The 22,500-nt window shown below is 40.7% G+C and overlaps 2 protein-coding genes across 4 annotated transcripts in view; one reads left to right on the top strand and one right to left on the bottom strand.

Annotated features, from left to right (window-relative positions):
- Positions 1-2,816: 2,816 nt before the first annotated feature.
- TRAPPC2 (trafficking protein particle complex subunit 2) lies at positions 2,817-15,134 on the bottom strand. 3 transcript variants are annotated; one of them, XR_005655138.1, is made up of 6 exons: positions 14,948-15,134; positions 8,349-8,460; positions 5,648-5,792; positions 5,142-5,227; positions 3,766-3,928; positions 2,817-3,206 (listed from the first exon to the last, which is right to left on the bottom strand). XR_005655138.1 is itself a non-coding variant. In XM_039873855.1 (5 exons), the coding sequence occupies exons 2-5, from the start codon at positions 8,439-8,441 to the stop codon at positions 3,830-3,832; spliced, it is 423 nt and encodes a 140-aa protein (XP_039729789.1). In that variant the 5' UTR covers positions 8,442-8,460; positions 14,251-14,901; the 3' UTR covers positions 2,819-3,829. The 3 variants fall into 3 exon arrangements, 2 of the variants coding, with proteins under 2 accessions (XP_039729789.1, XP_039729776.1); XM_039873855.1 differs by lacking the exon at positions 14,948-15,134 and adding an exon at positions 14,251-14,901 and having other exon boundaries at positions 2,819-3,928; XM_039873842.1 differs by having other exon boundaries at positions 2,908-3,928.
- Positions 15,135-15,252: 118 nt separating this feature from the next.
- The window catches only part of OFD1 (OFD1 centriole and centriolar satellite protein), a 49,998-nt gene continuing 42,750 nt past the window's right edge, over positions 15,253-22,500 (top strand). The window contains exons 1-5 of the mRNA XM_039874278.1: positions 15,253-15,389; positions 15,635-15,733; positions 19,377-19,577; positions 21,285-21,353; positions 21,441-21,471. Coding sequence (XP_039730212.1) covers positions 15,641-15,733; positions 19,377-19,577; positions 21,285-21,353; positions 21,441-21,471 — 394 coding nt within the window. The 5' untranslated portion in view covers positions 15,253-15,389; positions 15,635-15,640. The remainder of the gene's footprint in view (positions 15,390-15,634; positions 15,734-19,376; positions 19,578-21,284; positions 21,354-21,440; positions 21,472-22,500) is intronic.

Below are 22,500 nucleotides of genomic sequence, written 5' to 3'. Positions count from 1 at the left end.
TATTTAGTGTCTTCTCTTTACTAAACATTGCTTAGTGATTTGCTCTCAAGATTTTTCATCCTCTTGCTGCAGTGACCAGACTTACTGATAAAGTGAATTGTGGTCTTTTGTGGGTAAAAGTCATGTGTTGTGCCTTTCATGCTGATTCCATACTACAGAGGCAAACCAGTGCCTAGACCTCGTGTTAGTGAAGACAGGACGCTCAGCTGTGCAGTGGGGGCTGTCCTGCAGGGTCGGGGGTACATTTTGAAAAACAAAATATATTTCTATCCCTGGCCCAACTCGGGAACCACTGAAAAAGAGTATCATAACAGTGAGCTAAGCTTTTGAAAGTCTAGTTTCCTAATATAACAGACAATTTGGCTATAAGCAAAACATTTTAACATTTTTAATTTGGGAGAATTAAATTTCTTCATATTCTCAGGTTAGAGCTCTAGTTTTTATTATTTATAATCCCCCCCCTGCAAAAAAAACCCTAATCCTCCATCTAAAAAAACAAAATAGGAATTCACTGTTCACAAGTTGGTATAATATATTCTTCCTTTTGGTTTTTCTCAAGGGGACTTGCTTTGTTTTTAAAATAAAAAATGCGCTCTTTGCTTTGCGACTTGCTTTTTCCTCTTAATATAGCATGCCCCCTCTATCCCCACACTAGTCTGTGTCCAAATGTCCTCTTTTATAAGGACACCAGTCAGATTAGATTGGGACCCACCATAAAGGGCTCGTCTTAGAGGCCTCTTTAAAGGCCCTATCTTCCAATACAGTCACATTCTGAGGGACTTGGGGCTAGGACTTCCAACATATGAAGGCGGGGCACAGTTCAGCTCAACACGTGTGTGTAGGTATTTACAAAATGTAATTCTGATACTTGTGTAGATTTAACTAATTACTGGTTTTTAAAAACTTTTAAGCATCTTTTCAAGTAATGTATTTTCAGCTAAATATTTAAGGATTTGATTAGTTGGCATTCAGGAGGTCTAGAGCTGGGCGGCAAAAATGATCAAGGCAACAGATCTCCACCTTCGCAAAGACAAGCTGATGGAAGGTTGAGTAAGCCACCTTCACGGTGACTTAGAGGGATCCAGGGAACGGGAGCTAACTGACCAAACACGGTACTGGAATGTGATAACTAAGAGGAACGAAACCTGACTGAATAGCTTCAGCCTTTAAATAAACAATGTATGATGGAAAAGCTCTTCAACCAGCAGCAGAAGGTAGCTGGGAACTTGATTCTTCTGAAAAAAGCTAAAGGTATTTTAATTGGCCCGTGTTATCTATACAAAACAGAAATAGGGAAAAATGAGAGTTGGGGGAGAAAAGCAGTTGGTGGCAGGAGTGGTGGAAGCAGCTGCAGAGCCCCAGGGAAGCAAGCGGAGAGGTGTGCAGCTTGCTTCCTGGTGTGGAGCTTGCTCCCCAGGTCAGGGAGGAGAGGGGCCTATCTCAGTACCGTTGCCACCTGGCGTCGGACCATCTCTGTGAGTTTGCTTCCTTGCTGTCTGAATGTGAAGCCTTTGAGACAGTTCAGTGTTAAGGAAAACTACTGGCCTCAGAACGGACACATGAACATTTGACAGCCAGTAAAGCAATTATAATACGCTGTGTGGGTGATGGAAAAGTAGAATTCCATCAGTGGATTAATTAAAGTTTTTGTCACCTTCACCCTTGTGAAAATTCCCTAGTTGAAGCTAAAACATCCTAGATATTCTTAAAACTTTGTTTTACATTTCTCTAAAAACTTGTGTAAGCTTTCACTCTGATATGACACCAACACCAGTTCTCATGATACCAGTGGCTGTGGGGCAGTGACGTGTTAAGTAGAAAAATGTACCTGTGTACAGTCGGTAGATTCTGAGAAGTCACCATTGTGGACTGTCAACCAGGAAATGCTGACGTGACCGAAAAGGTCACGTGTAGCACAAGCAGAGACTGATGGTCTCTACATAAAATGCAAAGGGGGCCACAATGAAGCATCCTAGGAAATGAAAGGACAACACCAGATTTGTGCATTTTGTTTGGATTTCTTTGGGACTGCATGATACAAATTTACTGCTGAGATACCTGTGCTCAGTGGAGCCTGATGCCCAGGGAACTACCAATGTCCCTCCATACTCCTGTGTTGAAATGAACTTTCAACGATGTCACCTGCCAGATCTGCCTTTTGCTAGCTCTTCAGCTTCCTTGTCAGCCTGTGGTCTTCCCCTTATACCAGTCCTGGTCCTGTCCTCTCAGGTATCCAACCCACGTGCCAGTGCAGCTTTCCTCCACACCTGCGTGCCTGGCACGCTGTCCCCACAGCCCACCTGCTCCAATGCACGCTCATTGCTGGACTTGCCTTCGAGCTCCTTCAAAGATGCAGTCACACATGAGATCTGGTACTTAGCTACAGTAACATACTCACGGGGCTATTACCTGTTCCTGTCTCACCCTCACAAGCCTGGAGAAAAGGACCGCTGTTGCCAGGACACCGCTGTCGTGTGGCTGGGCCAGGGCCCAAACCGTCTCCACCCTACAGCTTCCTGCTGAAACACGTCGCTGCTGCTCCTGGCTGCTTGCGTCACAGCCATGCGTTATACGGTCACTGAGGGCAGAGCAAACTATACAAAATGAATATATGTTTGGGTCTCCCCAATGAGCATGGCTGAAATTACTCCTAGATCTCTAGCTATCTTTTTCTGCTCCCTAGTTTTGAGGTGATCTGAATAACTTTAGTTACTTTAAAGGTATAGTTTGTAGGCTTTCAATGGGGCAAACAACCAGAACGCTGGTGGCAGGCTGGGTGGGCAGCACTTTAAAAATTCGATATTAAACTCCCACAATCTTGGACAAACAACTTTATTTAAGAAGTCAAATAAATAGATGGGGTAAAAAATCATGGTAGCAACTTCATACACAGATATAAGACCAAACTTGGAATTACTTACTCGATTTATTCAGAATGGAACAAAATTCTTCAAGTGTTCACAATTAGCGCAGAAAATGTCTGGTTATATTACTTTTCAATCGACATTTACTCGTTTACAGTAAGATCCCACACTTGTGACATTTACAGTACAGGAGACCATGCCCACCCTTCTGTGTACAGCCTACTAGGCTGAGTGCAAATGTTAATGTAATGCAGGCTTGGCTTTGTTCACAGCTCTAAAACTGCCTTACAACTCTTCACTAGTACAGATATCAGCAGGTTCATTTCATCTTGAGTATACCATCTGAGGGAAAGGAAATAAAACATCATCTGTCACTTTGGTCCCAATGCCCCATTTTATAAACACAGATCCAGGATTCCAGAATGACGGCCGGATCTCTGTTCTCAGTCTCTGATGGGCAGCCACGTGCATTTGGCACTACTAAAGCTGTTTGCTTCGGCTTCTTGGGTAGCACTCTGTATACTGCCTATACACTTTATAACATCCCTAGATGTAGAGATAAGCCCATGTACGTGCTATCGACTTCATTCCCCATTGCAGACGCTTTTTGTTTTAAATCTATCAATTCTTGACAATATTTGGTTCTGGTTTGTTACATCAGGATCAATCAACCTATCTGATGAAGAAAGTCAAAAGCTTATTCTCAATTTTTAAAATATAAGTATTGCATGATTACCGGTAAAGAGCTCTTTATAAATAATACTGTTCATAATCAAATATTGATGTTAATAATTCTAAGAATTGAATGGACTATTTTTAAATATAAAAGGAATTTCATTCGGTTTAGATAAATTGAGACTACAAGTAAAACTTTTCCAGGCTATTTAATCAAGTAACTTACAATGTACACATTCCTGAGTATACTCCGTTGTAGTGACATTGTTTATTTCCGAATTTTTCTGCATTCAGCTTAAAAGGTGTTTCTTCCCAAGAAACTGTACTTTTCTGTCAAACGCGCTTGATCGAATAGGAGAATTGGGTTCATAAAATGGATTCATTGCAAACTAGGAAAGAAGAAGGTATTAGTGAGTTTGTCAAAAAGGCTGACAAATCATAGGTCTCTAACAGGAAATTATTTTAAAGATTTAAATTAAATCAGACATTCAAAACAAAAGTCTGACGACCACATTTTTAATTTTCAACACAAATGTTCCATTGTTAAATAGTTAACCTCCCCTTAAGGAAATTTTTGTCTTGGTGTTTTAGTTTTAAGTACCTGTGGCAAACTGATGGTGGTTTACGTGCTGCCTCTGTACATGAAATTAACTTTCAGGATTCACCCTGGTGTGAAATACTAACCTACTTATACTCATTATAAATATATGGATTAATCTGTAAGACACTTTGGCTACATAAAAAAAACCAAAATCTGCCATATGTTCAAGAGTTAATAAAAAGTTATACCACACTGATATTATTGCCCTTGTGTGGTAATTATTTAACAATCAGGTTTTTAATACTCTTTAACACAAGGTTGGTTAACTGATCAGTTTCTCATAACATGAGCGTGTCATAATGTGGTAGAGAAAATTATTAATAAGTGGAATCACTAATGAGGAAAAAAGTTACCATTTACACCTTAATTACTTTCTCCCTTTTTATAAGGCTAGTCTTACTCGCTACTTCTAAGTAGGAAGATTGTTAGCTCTGCTGATATGCAAAAATCTCGTCCAAATACAGAACATTTCAATTATTAACACACTGTTGTTAGCACTGCAGATTAACCACTGGTTTCCTATTACTATTTTACTTTTTACCGTTAAGTATCAAAAAATGCATTAACATCATTCTCCTTGGGTGACTATTTGGTAGCGTATGAATCACTTCCTGCTGGTTTATGATCTATATTCACTGCACTGTAACTTATTTACAAAGTAGATGGGAAACATTTTAGATTAAAATTATGAAGCAATTTCCCTGATGTAGACTGCCTCCCTCTCTTTAGGGTTCCCTACTAAAATCAACTGTATGCACCTAAAGGGGGAGAAGAACGGAATTGATTTAAAAATAACCATTGTGAGTTGTTCTCTTAAACACGTTAACCTGGTGGTGAAGACTTGTCAGATGAGGGAACTGCCGGGGGTAGTTCTGACCGGAGGAGAGCCAGTCTGAGATGATAACGGCAGTATGAGGGAGTTACCTTAATACGCCAGTTCCCTGTCAAAGTTCGAATCCTTTTTGATAATCAGATTTAAAAAGTTATAGAACATACCATACCTTTATGTATAAATCATAGACATCAGTAAAGAAGTTCTTTATTCCATCTTCTTGCCTTATGTCATGAAGCATAATAAATCTCATATGTGAAATAATTAAGGTTTAATCTTTCTTAGAAATGAAAAATGAAAAGCAATCGGTTGATACAGTATTCTTCAGATTAGTCACATGCGGTGTATTTTGTGATGGAAAAGTTGAATACATAAACTGGGTTCAAAATTAGGTTAGTTTTGTCTTAAAGAGAACAATCTTTTTAAGTTAGAAAATAACTACAAAATCTAAAATCCTTGATATGGTTCAGATAAACCTTAGTTTTATATATGAGACTTGGTTTTAAAATTACCTATTAAACAAAATGTATTTTTCCCCCTAAAAAAATAAAAGTAGCCCTATAAATGGCAATTTTTACACACTTTGAGATCCACAGACTCAGAGCCTGAAATGTGTCCCATGTTCTAGTTTGTTACCCCAACCTGTAGATATCTTTATTAAAAAGGTAAGGATATGACCGGCAGTAACAAATGCTGAAACAAACCACTCATTGAACTTATCCACAGTTTTCAAGTACATGTTGTTTGACAGCCACATATTCTCATCTACGAGGTCGAGGGCGGCGTGAGCTATGAACTGGTTCAGATGACGATGATCGTCCTAGGTGACAGTGTGAGCAGCAAAAGGTTAACATTTCCATAAGCGTCAAGAAAGCCAACATTTCGTTCTGTAATTTCTATAGTTTTTCTTGGGGGTGGTAAGACTCCCTGCTCGCTCTTTGCTAATTGTCATGAGACTTATAAAAGATCCTCAGTGTTTTCACATCGTATTCTATTTTAAAATTTGGTGTCGAAAACACAACAAATAGAAACACCCAATTATATTAATTCTATTATAATATTAATGAAATGTGTTCAAGAAATTATATAATTTTTTAAAATTTTGCATGAAATTCTGTAACCATTTAAGTGTGTGAAGAAAGAATACTATATTAGGGGGAAAAAAAGTAGACCCTCCTTTTAAGAAACTTGTATTTTTTTAGAGGAAGACAGGAAAAAATACCTAAGTGGTTACAGATAAAGGACAGCAATTTAGGTAAGCTGGGGTTTAGGAGCTACAGAGAGCTGCTGTTGGCACAGGCCTCAAGGCGGGGGTGGTTTGTGCACGGTCACACCTCGTGAGCACTGGAGACAGTTGAGTAGTAGGTGGCACTCCTAAAGGCTTGGCATAGGCCTCTTTCAGGGATAAGGAGCTTACGTGGCAGGGGGGCCTGAGACTGACAGGAGACCAGCTGTTTGCAGTCAGCTCTCAGCAGGAGACAGTCCTGTCAGAGCTAGAAGTGTCCTTTTCATGGGCTGAAATGGTTTAACTGGAGAAGGTGGGACTGTCCCAGCCTGGAATGCAGTCTTACTCCTGTGGAGTTCTTACTTTTAACATGCAGTTTTCGAAGAACGCCTCTGTTCTGGGGTGAACTGTAGCTTCCCCCGCTAAATTCTCATGGTGAAGTCCTAGCCCCCGGCACCTTGCAATGCGGCTTTACTTGGAGAGAGGGTTGTTGCAGATGTGAATAGTTAACACGATGTCATGCTAGTGTAGAGTGCGCTCCAATCCAGTATGAGTGGTGTATTTATAAAAAGGGGAAATGTGGACACAGACACACCCAGGGAGAACGCCACGTGAGGATGGGAGTGCTGCTGTCACAAGCCAGGAAACCACCAGAAGCTAGGAGAGGCCTGGACGGGTCCTTCTCTAGAGCCTTCGAGGGGCACGGCCCTGCCGACACCTTGGTCTCGGACTTCTGGCCTCCAGACTGGGAGGCAATACATTTCTGTTGTTCTGAGCCCCCCAGTTTGCGGTACTTGTTACGGCTGCCACAGGAAACTAGAACCACCTCTGTGATTGGGCTGGAGGAAGGCTGCCAGTTGCCTTGGAACGCCTTGCACAGCTAAAGCATTGTCGCTTTTCTCCTGCTGCCAGGACGTACCTAATTTAATCGTTAGAAAAATGGACATATTTTGTGTCTAGCTCACAGCAGCATTTTCCATTACTTTACACTGATGATAGAACTTGAGTGATGAGGAGTAAACTGTAGAAATGCTTTAAGAAAGTAAGTGGTAGAAGAAGAAAGAACTAAGATCAAATCATGAGACAACGTATTTTATATGCACTGCTTTGCCTACCACTAGGCCACTGGAGTGCACAGGAACTATGTGTAACTCTGTTACACACAGTTTAACTGCTGCTACAGATGCCTCAAACCAAAGATTTAATTAGCAGCGTCACCCAGAAACATGAGAAAATAACGTAGCAATCACATCTGGTAAGATAATCCCTTAAATTTCTACCATATTTTAGTGGCAAGATCTGAACCGTTGAAAAGCGTCATACACTAGACTGGACATTATGCATTATAATTAATTTTGAAAACCAATTCCTGTCTTAAAGGACACGAAAGCTTATTTTTGGAGACGGGGAGAAACACAGCATAACTTGTCGGCAATCCGGAACAGGACTAGCCCAGAAAGACTAGCCCAGAAAGACGGAAGGGACCCAGCTACTCTCAAGTCTGCGGCTCTGTTTACTCTGAAAGGCAACATGTTCGAACCAAGCTTGTTTTTTTGGAACCATTCCTGACAACAGGAAGTTGGGTGAGTCACTGGGGAGGAAAGCACGTGGGCACCACCCAGGTGCTTACAGTGCACACACTGTAAACTGTCGTAGTCTCAAGGGCAGCAAGAGGACATGTCAGTAAGGGTTTCTTTTAATCCTCCTAGGTGTAAATGGTTCTACTACGTATGTCCTGATGAAAAGGGTGACTCGCTGGGACAGAATGGGTTTTCAGGGCATTTCAAGGCAGCAGTGACTGTTCTCCCAGACCCACTACGGGTGGACCATGTTTTTATATGCTTAGGGAGTAGCTTTCATAAAGGGTGACACAGTGAACTGAAGACCAGGGAAAAGAGACCCAGAGCATCCTGTTAGTGCGTGCTAAGTGTGTGCTGAATTCAAGGATGAAGAAATGATTCAGAGGACGTTCCCTGGCTGGCTTCCATCAACCTGAGACTGCAGAGCAAGCCTCGGTCAACTGTGGTGGATTCATTCCAGTTACCCCATCTGTTTAGATCTCTTCCAGTTCTAAAATCGTATTACACCATTATCAACACCATTACAACAGCATAACGATTCTTAGGACATTTTTAAAGGTTACATACGTACTTTGGATTCTGCTTTTCCAGCTGGCAAAAACTCCATTTCAAAAACTGGATTATCATGATGGCCAACAATTACAAAGTAGAAACTTCCAGACATTGTCTTCAATATACAACTCCTAATTAAATGAAAATAATACATATTTTTAGTACTCACAACTGAAAACCAAAAATTGTTAACCAGAAGTCTAGAATTCAATTTTTTGCTTAAGTCTGACATTGGAGAGGAGAAGGCCACTAAGCCTGGCCTGCTTCCAGTATACTACCATGGATATACGGCTTTTGGACTATACAAATTATATAACTGTGATTTGTCCTGTAGAACCCAGTACCATGTTTTCATAGGGAAAGTGGAAGACCTCTAATATGAAGTCATAAAAAACAACATTCTCATGATCTGAAAGTCTGGAACATTTAGAGTAAGCTGGGCTATCCTTGGGCTGGAGCAGTTAGCATTAGCACTAACACCTGAAAACATTACTAAAGGCTGCTGATTAGGAAATAATTGGCTTGCCTTCGACATTTTCAGGAGAGATGGTGCTGAGGAAGATAAAAACAGTGCTACCTCATGTTATTTACACAAAGGAGAGCTACTATAGCACTTATCTACAGACTGTGGTGTTTTTATCTTCTTCCTGATGCATGTATGCTACAAATGTATGCCTGCAAATAAAAGAATGTATGACATACCTCTTCAAACACCACGTATGAGAAAGGAGAAAAGGTTCTGTATTCTAGAAAAGATGGAAGAAATCATAACCAGAGAGAAAACATTCTGAGGCATTAAGAAATCTTAGAACTAGGGTGAATAGGTTTGTTAAAAAAGTGAAGCTAAGAGAAAGTGTGTGTGGAGGGGACCAGTGATTCTGTGGTTTTCAGCACACACAAAATCCAGATGGATGGACGAATGGACGGATAGATTTACGTATGTATTTTCAGCACAGGGTGTTTGTAATCAGACAAAGCTAGGTTCAAGTCTAGGTCTGCCACCTCCTAGCAATGTGACCACCCAAGGGTCCTTAATCTCCCACCCCATGTGTTTCCTTCTCGGTGGAATAGAGATAAGAACTGAGGTAATGGTCGCAGCTCCCTTAGGGCGAGCTTGAGGGTTATACGACCCGATGCACAGAAAGAACCCAGCAGGGTCTGGCTCATAGGAGGTGCTCAGGAAATGTTATCTAGAACGACATGGAAGAACATGTACGCACGGAGATGTGGTGACCGGGAAGGTCTCCCCATGGGGCAGGAGTCTGGTTAACTGGGAATGTACAGTCTCGGGGATGCACAGCTGAGGTGGGCCAGGGCGCACTGAGCCTCACAGGATTCTGCTGACTCAACAGAACATGCAGCAAAATCCGAGGAGAACTGAACTGTATTTCCTAACGAATATGACACGCTGTAAAGGAAATCAGGGCACAGCTGACACTTTTAACCCTGGAACTGGAAGGCTGTGTCTGGAAGAAAAGGCAGACAGGAGACTGGTAAGATGATGTAAGTAGGATTTACAATGTTATTTGGGGCAGGGGTCGCCGAATCTGGCCTCACCCATCCTTTTATCATCATCATTTAAGGCTGCGTTTGCCCTACAGTGGCAGAGCTGAGTTGTGACAGACATCGTTAAGCCCTTTACAGAAAAAGTTGATCCCTGTTGTAGGGAAAGATGAGAAAAAGGCCCAAACAGTAAAACTGGATAACAAAGAAAAGCAGGAACGATACAAAAGCTATGCAAAATTAGGAGAATTGGCAATAATTCTCGAGAGGAAGAGGGATGGGAGGTTGAAATGTTAACAAAGTCAATAATGATATCATTCATTTTTGCTGGAATGGGTTTCAGAGCTGGAGCTTGCCAAGGGAAGGGCTTTCTTCAGCACAAACATTTAAGCAGCAGCAGCAGCAGCAGGAAAACAAAAAATAAGGCAGATACTCCCCTCTCTACCACATGTTTAAGAAGCAGCAGAAAATGATATCCATATAAAGAAGACTGCCCCACACCCCGCAACACACTCACCCCCGTATGGAAATCCATGACTGGGAGAGAAGCACAGGTCTAAGTACAGCATGAAGATAAATAGAAAGGGAACTGAAGGAAATACCACATAAAGATTACACCACAAACTGCCCAGCTGGGCAGAACTTAAGCTGCCAATAATTTGATTTCATAAAAAGCTAAAGAATAAGAGAGAAAACTCTATTCAATTCTGATAAGGAAAAACTGAAAAATGAAGTGGAAGAAAAGGAAACTGTATAACCACACTGTCTCAGGAAGGGAATGTCTACAGTTAATATTGGAGGGCTTACTACGCCTATGTAGTGGGCAAAGGGGAGACACACTGAAGAATTCTGTGTTGTCCCGCATATTGAACTTTCTGCGAGAATGGAATGTTCTGTACTTGTGTTGTCCAATGTGGCAGCCACTAGTGGCTAATGAGCATTTGAAATATAGCTAGTGTGTCTGCGGAACGGAATTTTAAATTTTTTTAATTTTAATTAATTAGAATTTAAATAGCCGAATGTGGTTAGTGGCTATTGTATTGGACAGTGCAGCTCTAGGTCAATTTTTTTTAAGTTCTGTGACCTCCTCCTTCCTTCCTTCCCTCCACGAAGTATTACTCCAGTATGTAACACAAATATTAGAAAGAAACTGCTGTTTGTGTGAGTTGTGTATGTGTCTGCTCAATTTTGCCATCACCTGAAATAGGGGCCCTTCAGGCACCTCCAAGGAAGACTGGATCTCAGGGTGTGGAGGAGGCAGCTACGCAAAACTTGGTAATGGTTTAAACTGGGGACTCGAGGGTGTTTCTGAATGTCTGGATGAGGTGATCAAGCAGAATATCAAAATGTGATGCTAGCATCCGAGAAAGGAAATCAGGAAGGGAAGGTAGAGGAATGCAAATGAACACGTCAATTCTGAACATGGGGTGGCAGCCAGAACAGCCTCTCTGTTCCTCATCAAGAAGTCCACACCCTAATCTCGGGAACCTGTGACTGTTAATTTACAAGCCGAACGGGAATTAAGGCTACAGATGGAACTAAGGTTGCTCATTAGCTGACCTTAAGACAAGGAGAAGATCCTGGACTGGCCGGGTGGGCCCAATACAATTACAAGGGGCCTTAAAAGTGGAAGAGGGAGACGCGAGAGGAAGGCACAGAAACATAACTATGGAGGGTGGTCATGAGATGCAACGTTGCTAGTTTTAAAGATGGAAGAAGGGGCCAGGACTCACGGAACATGGGCGGCCTCTAGAAGCTGGAAAGGATAAACAGATTCTTCCCGAGAGCCCCCAGAAGGGAACACAGCCTTCCTGATACCAGGATTTCAGCCCAGTGAGACCGTGTTGGACTTCTATGCTACAGAGCTGTGAGGTAATACATTTGTGTTGTTTTAAGCCACTAAATTTGTAGTAATTTGTTATAGCGGGAGTAGGAAACTAACACACACATCAAAGCTAAAAAACCCCACAAAACCTGCAGGTATGAGAAAAAAAGGAAATATTTAAGAAGTGTCAGCCAAAAGGCAGAAGGTGCATTCTGCAGAGTGGTGACAAGTTCATTTACCACGGGACATGAGGTTCAAAGCAATGTGGGAAAAGTGGGAAGGAGGCAATGGTGTCAAGGTGAAGTTACTTAGAGCAATATGAGGATGACAGGGTGGAAAAGAACAGGGGCTGTGGTGTTTTCCAGCCTGTATCTCTAACACAGAGCCTAATACATAAGTGCTCAATGTTTGCAGAATGGAGCTGCGAGGAGGGGGCTGTACTTTGGACAGTGTGGGATAGATAATGCTGGGGTAGAGAGAAGGGAATGCAGGAATGAGGCATGGTGGGGTGAAGTAACCCAACATGGAAAAGTTCCGTGCTGAGGCCTTCGGGGTCTCAGGCCTGATTGATAGCCTATGTTCAAGTGATTCCCAGCACCTTTGTGAGAAGCTCCCGAAGTTAAGGTACTTAACGAAGAAATCCTCCATTACAGGGGACGGGGCTTGCTGGCAGAATGGAGGGGAGCCGGTGAGAACTGCAGCTGTCTCAGTGGCTAGGATGACTTGAGCTGCTTTTGAGGGACAACTAAAGGAGTCAACGTGGTAACGCAAGGAGCTCTGGACTACTTTGAACTCAAAGAGGATGTGTACATAGTGTAATAAGTAGGACATTAACTAGTAATGAACATAAAAATGGGACCTGGGACCAGAAGCCCGGAGGCAAGTGTCAGAAGGGCAAAAGCCCCAAATGAGCTGAAATGTGTGGAATATGTTAAGAAAAACAAAGCCTTTTCAGGCCACAACCAGGAAGAAGCCAGGGAGAAAGGTCACTGCTTCCAGCACCTGGTACACACTTAAATAACAGAGGACGCAGATCTGAATGAATTAAGCTTTTTTTCAAACAGAATGATTTTCAAGCAGCAAAGTGTGGATGGAAGAAACAAGGTTAGACAGGCTCTGAACCTCGAGATAGGTGTATTTAAAAAAAATCTAGACATTTTAATAAATACAAGTCTTCAGTTCTCAGCAAACTAGGTATCCTGGATTAAACAGATGTGATTGTATATCTAGTGACCAGTGACATGAGAAGTCGCAGGAACAGAAAAGAGCCATACCATCCATCAGAGATTGGTGTTATTCCAATTTTCAGAAACAAAAAAGGCTTATCTCCTAGTCTATAATTGAGTACTTTCGAAGAGATTAAAACACCAACAGAAATATGTATTAAATGGCTCTTTGGTCAGACACCACACTAGAACCTTTTATTATACATTAACTCCTTTAACGTGAATCCTTAGACAAAGTAGAGTAGGTTATTATTCTTTCATGTACTCCTGGTTGTACTGAGAACAAGTCATGCCAAGCTTACATTTTCTGTTTTGGAAGGGAAATACAGGAGACAGTAAGTCAGTTCCGGAAGTAATTTGGTATCTAAACTAGAGAGCTGTAGCCTGGATGGTAACACCATCTGTGGTATCTCCAAAGCTGCAACAGTGCCGGGGGCCAGGAAGCACTCATTACATGTGGAATAAGGGATGCAACCCACAGTTGACTTGAATGATAAAGTGCTCCAGATCAGTTGACAGCAGGGCGTCTCCGGAACCTTTGAGTTTGACCTTAACCTATCCCAGCTCAACATTTGAATCAACTGAGATGAAGCCAACTTACCACATTCAAAGATAACATGCTAAGGGCAGCCAAATTATTAGAAGGCAAGAGTCAGGATTCTAAAATATCTGCATGGCTAGAATTAGGTGAAATTAAAAAAAAAAATAGTTTTAGAGATTGTAGAAAGAAAGTCCTACCTTTGGGCTTGAAAAAAATGAACTGCGTAATAGGATGAGGAAAACCTAGTTTAAGAGTAGTTCACTTACAAGAACTCATAAGTTTTCGTTAATTGCAGGCTCAATAAGAAGCAGCTGTCTGATAGTGGTCAAAAAACCAGCTAATGCCAATTCTAGGCTGCATTCACAGAAGACAATGTCCTCTTTGCCAATATCATCTCTGGGGAATGTTCTCAATTCTGGAAATAGCATTTTAAAAGAATAACTGGACTGTGTTGGGAGGACGGCAGGATTCAAGCTTGGGAATGATCTGGAAAACTGTTGAAGGAACCGAGAATGTTTAAACTGAAGGGGGGAGACCTTTTTTGGGGGGAACAGTGTACAGCAAAATGGTATCTTTAAATAAGATATGCTGTCTAATGGAAAAGGGATTTGACTAGGGATGACAGATGGGTTTCCTCTCCTGAGCCAGTTCTAATCAACTGGCAGTGACTGCCCGGAACTGGTGCTGAAAAAGATTGAGAGACTAAGTGCAGTCAGCGGGGAAAAATGCTGTGATCAATTATCCACCGCTGCGGGTTTGGGAGAGAGGGCACTTACCTACTGGAGTGCCAAGTATTTGCTCTTTTTTGCCACCAACCAAATCCTACCCGTCAAGGCTCAGATGAAGTCATTTTTTCTAGCGATGTCCCGGCCACTTCCATATTCAACCACCTCTCCTTTTTCTAAACTCCTTACCCAGTCAACAATGCATCTTGGCTCTCATCCAGCTCTCCCGCTACAATGTTTTCATTACTGCTTCTGGAGAGGCTGGTTCCTTTTCTAATTAGATTTAAGCATCCTGGGTACCCGGCTCACTTTCTTCTTCCTCACAGCATGCAAAACCGGTGGGTACTCGAAGTTTAGCTCACTGATTTTCAACCAGCGGCGATTTTGCCTTCTAGAGGACATCTGGCAGTGTCTGGAGACATTCATGGTTGTCACAACTGGTGGGAAGGTGCACTGCTAAACACCCAACAGTGCACAGGACAGCGCCCACAACGAATATTCGGGCTCCAAATGGCAATAGTGCCGCAGTTAAGAAGCCCTGGGTTAGCTGGGTGACCTAGTGAAAGGCAACAGAAGCGAAGCCCCCGAGCTAGTGGACATTTGCAGGTTGAAATGCGCTGTGGATTGGCCAGGTGAGCTGTGCTGGACTCAGCCAGCTGGGGAACGGCCGGGTCGGGCCTGGCTGCCCCAGATGGGAACAGGGTGGACGGACAGGGCCAACACGCGGGTCACGCAGGGCCGGGGACGTGTCCTGGAGAGCCTGCCGCGCCCCCACCCCCTCCTCACGACATTCCCTACCTGCGCGGAGACGCAGACAATGGAAATACCCAGTCAGTTGCCTCAGCAGCTTCAGTTGAGATTCCCAGAGCAGCGCTCGCGAGACTCGGCCGTTGCGTTCTCGTGATATCTGGGAGGAGCCGGAGCGTGGCGCAGCCCAGCGCATGCGCGGTAACGCTCCAGGCTAGGGAGGCTCGTCGTGGCTGGCTTCAGGAGAGGGCGGGACCGGCTCTGAGCTGTGGTGCCTCATCTCTCCCAGTCCCGGCCCTCCAGCCTCCTGGGAAAGTCGCGCGTGGGCCACGACCCCGCCTACCGTCAGAATCGCGGAGAAGGGAAGTGCGCCTCTCTGCCTGAGTTCGGAGTGGGAGGCAGAGCGTTCAGCTTCCTGGTGCCTCCCGATCCCCCGGGACAGAGGCAGGCTCCGAGGGCTGGGAGGCCCCTAGTCCTCGGCTTGCAGCCTGGGGTGGGTCTCAAACTCGGGGCGGGTGCGGCTGGCTTGGGAGGAAGCAGACACCTGAGGGCTCAGGTAGCTACACCGGCGCCTCCTCGGGATCGGCGGAAATAAAGCCTCTTGTTTGTTTTCGTTAAAGCAACTTTTCCCGCCGGGCCTCATAGGGCTTCCTGGAGACCAGCCAAGAGTCTGTTGTCAGAAATTCACCTCCTCTCTCTTCTGCCTGCTAGGTAACCCGTAACCATTTTCTCTTCCAGTCCACCATGCCCCCCAAAACTAAGATGTTGAGTCAAGATGAACTACGGAAAAAGCTGTACCAGACGTTTAAGGATCGGGGTATACTGGACACGCTCAAGGTATCAGTTTTAGGCATATCCGTTGTACAGCTTTTCCAAGTGTAATATGTAACAGGTAGTCCACATTTAGATCCCTCCAGTTCTTGGGTTTTAAAAGTAGTACGATATGTACTTGTAGATCGTATTGGTGAGTGATGTTTTCATGTTCTGTATAACTATATTCTGGAACAATAGTCTCAAATGGTTTCGAGTTTGAGTAGTCTTAAAAGAGCATATTCAAATTATAGATTTATTGATCTGTCATTAAGATAAGATTGGATACCTTCATAAAATGAATACATTTTAGGGAGATTAGGCTTGTTTTATAAATCTGGCTTATAGGTTCCTGAATTAATAAGCGGTTTTGTAACAGTCATGTTTCAATGAAAGACATTGAAACCGTATAGAAAACGTGCTTGTCTCACTCCAGTATTATGACGTTTAAAAAACCAATCTATGGTACCGCTTACTGTAGAATAGTTTGGGGAATGAGAACTTTCTTCTTTAAAATATATTGAAAGGTATGAATATTTGGGCAGCAAATATTTATTAGTACACTATGAATTAACAAAGGATTTGAATTACTATATACATTGCTACATACATTACTATATACTATATACATTTCATTACTATATACATTATAGAAGTATATTTTATACTTAAAGTGGGAAATTAAGAAAAAATTAACTTGATTTTTTTTTTTCCTTCTCCTTCCCCCATTGTTTTTGTAACTTTAAAACAAACCAATTCAGACTCATCTGAAAAATACAGAAAAACATACAGGAGAAAAGTCAAAATAAAAAGTCAACCCTGCTACAACCACTAACTAGCATAATGGGGTGTGTGTATGTGTGTGTGTATCCTCCTTAGTTTAATGTTATATGGTGAACATTTTCCTGTGTCCTTAAAAGTTTCTTGAAATCTTCATTTTTGGTGGCACCAGGCTCATATTTGGATGTATGGGTAATTTATATAGCAGTCCCCTGTTGCATATTTAATTTGGGCAGCAAATATTTATTAGCTCACTTTATATATGAATTAACAGCAAAGATTAGGATTAGCTCAAATGTTTTTATTACTATGTATATTTCAGAAGCATATTTTACACTTAAGATGTTGAGTAGGTTATTACCCAGGTCCACACGTTCCTTCAATTGCATCTCTCATTTTTTGCCTAGGATAGATTAAGTGGCATTACTTGTGTTCCTATAGACACTTTATCCTGGAAAATCAAATCAAAGGGCATGAGCATTTTTTTTTTAAGGCTCTTGGTGTACGCATCTCGTTCTAGAAGGATTGTAATAGTTTTTATTCCACCAGTAATTTGAGAATGCTTGCCTCACTCCAGTATCATCATGACATTTTAAAAACCAATCTAAGATTGGAAAACCGTTATTTTAGTATTCATTCCTTTAATTATTAATGAGGTTGCAGATACTTTCTGGCCATTTGTGTTTTCCGTGGATTGACCATTGATATTCTCTGCCCATTTTTTCCCTAGAGTGTCAGTGTTTTCTTATTAATGTATAAGAATTCTTTTAGTAGAAACTATTAATCTCTTTTCCATTTTTGTGGTAATACTTTATCTCGGTGCTCAGTTTTAATTTGGCTCTAAAAATATTGATGTTATATTTTTATATGGTCAAATTTAATTTCTTTTTAGTTTTTGCTGATTATTCTCGCTAAATTCTTCACTAAGCATGAATATTCACTTTTAAGTTTTTTGAAAAGCTTCATTTTTTACAGTTAACCCTTTAATTCACCTGAAATTGATTGTAGTATATAATGCATTGATACACTTTCTAATGTGGACTGATCCTTGCATTCCTGAGCATGGTATATATTCTTTCTTTTTTCTATGTTTCTGGATTAGATGTGCTGGTGTTCTACTTCATATCTGTATGAAGTCACAATTGGTATTGACTAATCAGTATCCTTTCTGAGCTATCTTTGTTTGGTTTTGGTATGAGGATTATGCCATCCTTCTTCACTCTACAGCTACCGTGTACCCTTGGGAGAAATGTTGTTTCCTGTTTGCAGCTGGCTGTCCAGTGTCTGTTATTCAGCTTGATCAATGGCAGGGCAGAGTTTTACTCTCTCAGCCTGAGCTAATTTTCACTTTCTCAGTTCAATGTGGCCTGGGTGAGTTCTAATATTTAAAATGTCTTGAATTTTTTTAGTGGCCTAACTCCTATTCTGTTTGGATGTTTGAAAAGAATTTGTATTTATTAAGTACAAGTCATAGGTATCTATTAAATGAAATTTATCAAATCCTTTTCTTATTTTGAGACTACTCAGTCTGTCAGTTTCTAAGAGAGATGTGCTGAGGATCCTCAGGCCTCTCCTTTCCCACTTTCTCTCCCCCCTACAATAACCGTACTTATTTCTAAGGGGCATTGTAAGCTTTAGTTCTGAATGGATTTCCCTTTGCATCAGCCGTTGGAGGCCCCAAGCCAGTTTTGCAATTCCTTGTAGCAAGTGCTAGATGGCATGTTTTTGTGTTTGTCGAAATGGGAATTCATCTATAATATCATTTCATTTTTTTCTACTCTTATTTTCCTGTCACCTGCTTATATCACTCATTTAAATTTTATCATATTTCAGTACTCGCAAGACACTCTTAGTCCTTTTATTAATTAAGCTGGATCTAAATATATTACTTCTTTAGTGTGTTACAAATCTACTTAAACCACCTCTAAATTTTACTGATGGAGAATGCTGTTATTTCTCTTGTATTATTATTTCTGTTACTGAACTGTATTTGATGAGGCAGACCATGTGTATTCTGTTCAGTGTAAATGTCTTTTGTACTATAGGATTTTAGATGTATAATAAGTCCCTTTCTGTACTTGTAATTATATAGTGCTCTCTAGCTAAAGGATAGAAGGAGATATAACAAATCCACTTGTTTCTTGCTTGTATTCTATTGATAAAAGTACATTAGATATTATTTATTGCCGAACTCCATGAATTTAGGCAACATACCCTTAAGCTCAGCCCAGTTGTATGTTTCCAGATTACATGCAAAATAGATCAGAACAAATATTCAGTAGTTCAATTAATTTCGAGATTTTCTTAAAACCAAATGAATAATAACACTAGTGAATTAAACGAGAAAATTATCCACCTTGAACCTAGATTTCTTTCTTTATAAAATGCGAGAAAATTATTGTTTCACGATATCTTGAGATGTAAATACTATATGCAAAAGTACAGTTTAATAAGCCTTCTTTGGGTTTACTGATTTCTCTCTTGCATATGTTATTTCCCTTTTGAGAACTCAATTTTATCTTAATCAATATGCCCAATAAACTTGTTTCACCCGATATTGTTTTCATATCCTCCAACAGTCTGCAGAGAGGTGAGGAAGCAGTAGAATTTTCTCCTGTAGTTGGTATCCCGGTCAGAAGTTGCTGCTGAGTCAGAGTCTACATGGGTTCTAGCTGACCACCAGTGCACTTTTTCCAGAACCCACCGGGCCGCTTGTCTCACGGGCTAAGACAGAGTGCAGGGGAAGATTTCAAGTTCTGGCCGTGGATCTGGAACCATCGTGGAAATAAAAGGAAGGACTCTGATTCATGTGACAAACCTATGCATCTCCAGTGTGACAGTCCTGCTGAAAATTTGTTCTCTCTTGTTTCTTTTTTTGTTTTCGAGCTAGACACAACTGAGAAAGCAGCTGATTCATGAGCTGATGCACCCCGTGCTGAGCGGAGAAAGGCAGCCCCAGTCCATTTCGGTGGCAGGGAGCTCCCTCTTAATCGGTGCTTCTAACTCTCTGGTGGCAGATCACTTAGAAAAATGTGGCTACGAGTATTCACTTTCAGTTTTCTTTCCGGAAAGTGGTTTGGCCAAAGAAAAGGTAAAATCTTTCCTTTCTGTTTCTGAATTTTCTGTCAACAGCTTTGTCCTCTGATAAGAGTAAAGTGCTCCATGATAGCTGAGTGTGCTCCGTGGCTGGCTAAGTCCATTTCTCAGTCATCTTTGAATTCACATCATATATTTGTTACATAATAAAAGAGTACTAAATTTGATATTGCCATCAATTCCTTGGAATCTCGATTCGTCTTTTGTAAAGTTGAGATGTGTGGAATCACGAAATGTTTTGGAGTGAGAATTGATCTTACATTCCAGGTAGTCGACTAAAGATTCACGACTGCCATTTATGCTGAATGTTGTGAGTTGGCACTGTGCTAGTCCCACTGCAGGTGTTACGTGTGTCACAGATGGGGAACCAGAGTCTGGGGAGGTGAGGTGATGTGCTCAAGGTCACAGGATTTCTAAGTGGCAGCACAGGACAGTAATTCTAGATCTCTAAGATGTGCTCTTCTTACTGTGCCACAGTCTCTTCAGATGTTTTTCTTCTTTGTGATTGTATAAGAGAAGTAAGGACTGCGTTAAAAAAATCTGGAGTTCTCAAATATCAAGACATGTTTTAGCACTTCTCTAATTATTTTTACTATATTCCTCCTTTCCTCCACCATTACTGTTGAACACATTAGTCACACTTTATTATTTTAAAGGCAAACATAGCTAACTTTCCCTAGTTTTTTATAAGACTTAATTTTTTAGAGCAGTTTAGGTTCACAGCAAAGTCGAACAGAAAGGAAGATTTCCTGTATATTCCATGTCCTCACAGGTGCACAGCCTCTCTCATTATCAACATTTTTACAATCAACCTACATTGTCCCATTGTCATCTGAAGTCCATAGTTTACATTAGGGTTCACTCTTGGTGTTATTTCTGAGTTTTTACTCTCTTAATCTTATCTATAATTGTCCAAAAGTTTCATATTCAGAAATTTTAAGAAAACACAATGTTAGTTTTTGAAAAACTTAAAATTTAAATATGCTACCTTCATGAACAACCAAATTTTACTTATCAACATTGGAATTCTTAGTCTAATCAGTCTGTTTTTAATTACATTTCACAGTTTTGCTTATTGTATGAGTAATAGTCAATTATAGTTATTGGAGCAGTAATTAATCTAGTTTACACACTTAAAGGTTTTTACTCTTATCAGATGCCATGCAGAACATTGTCTTTAAAGAAAACCAACTGAAAATAAATGATATCGACGTTCTCAGGGTAGACATAGTAAATAATGGAACGTACTGTACTGGGAATATAAAGAATAGCTACCGAAAATGCTTGTTGAAAACTATTTTAGGCATACTTTAGACATTTATAGTTGTAAAAACAGTAAAAATTTAGTTACATGCAATAGTATTTAAAAAAAATTCACTACAACTCAAAGACCCTGGAATTCAGTGGTTCATCAGATATTTGAGTGTAGGCATTAACCATTTCTGTCATTTCTGTTAGGCATAGATAGCATTGTGATGTATTTGGAGGTTAATTACATGATCAAGAAAAATATTTTATATTTTTGACCTCAACGTTTTTTGTAATTTATTTAATAGTATAAGGAGAAACTTCAATTTTATATTTTAGCATCATTATCTTATTTAATATGAAGCATAATTCTTAGTCTTATATTCAGAAATATCCTAATTTGTCATTTAAACATTGATATAAAAATGTCTACTTAATCTTTTTTCCCCTCAAGGTATATACAATGCAGGATCTATTACAACTCATTAAAATCAACCCTGAATCCAGTCTCTACAAATCACTGGTAGGATTGTTTAGTTTTTCTAACTTGCTTCGGTTTGTTAATTATTCCTGAATACTGGATTAAAAGTAAAATATTTTCTTTTAACAGGCGTCAGGATTTGATAAAGAAAACAAAAAAGGTAGGAGTCTTCATTTTTGTAGAGAATAGCAACATTTTTGTCATGTATTTTTTTTCCTACGAAAGCATGAAACTAGTAATTTTTAGGGGGAAGAGTGGGAAATTTAATTTAAGTCATTTGATTTTCCTTGCTGATAATACCTTATCTTTTAAATAAACAACAATTCATCTGATTTGACAAATGTAGATCATATCTTCCAAACATCATTTTTTAAAATAGCTCTTAGATACTCAGATAAGAAAACTACAGACAGTATCAAGAACCCTACAAATGGATCGAAAGGTGCGCTTCGTAAAGATACACCCACTGTTATATTTTCACACACACAAAAAGAACAAACTAAAATTGAGGCCAAATAGCTTTGTATCCTAGATATCCTCTCAAGTACAACTTATAGAGTATTGTATTTATATTTGCTTAAAGAATGAAGGATCTGTTCAGTAATAAGTGTCACAAATATTTTTTATTCTAAAGTGTTTATATAGGCCTGATAAATTGCTTTAATTTTGGCTTTGATAATCACCTTCACAGAATCCATAACTACTCTGAGACAGTAGAAAATGCATGTATTGGTCTCTGCCCCCAGTTCCTGGCACAGAGCTGAAACCCTTATAATTTCCTAAGTAGTAAGAATACTAGGCGCATCTCTTGTTCTAATGTTGGTCTTTGACCTTCGTTCCTGACACAGAGCTCCTGAAACCCTTGTAATTTCCTGGGTGATGGGAGTCTTTTGTTCTGACGAAGCAACTCTGGGTGGGCTCCTGCAGGGCTGGTCACCAGACAGACTATGCCACCATTAGCTTAGACTTTTCAGCCCCGCTCCCATTCTCTTGAGAGGGGGGAAGGGCTGAAAATGAAGTTCATGACTGATCACGCCTATGAGATGAGAGCCCATAAAATCCCAAAAGCTTGCGGTTCGGAGACCTTCTGGATTGGTGAACACGTGGAATTGCTGGGGGAGTGGTGCGCCAAGACCGGGCATGGAAGCTCCGTGCCTCTTCCCATGTACCTTTGCCCTACACATCTTTT

This window comes from Pteropus medius, unplaced genomic scaffold, assembly GCF_902729225.1.
Source record: "Pteropus medius unplaced genomic scaffold, Ma_sr-lr_union100, whole genome shotgun sequence".
NCBI lineage: Eukaryota > Metazoa > Chordata > Mammalia > Chiroptera > Pteropodidae > Pteropus > Pteropus medius.
This window is presented reverse-complemented; position numbering and strand designations above follow the sequence as displayed.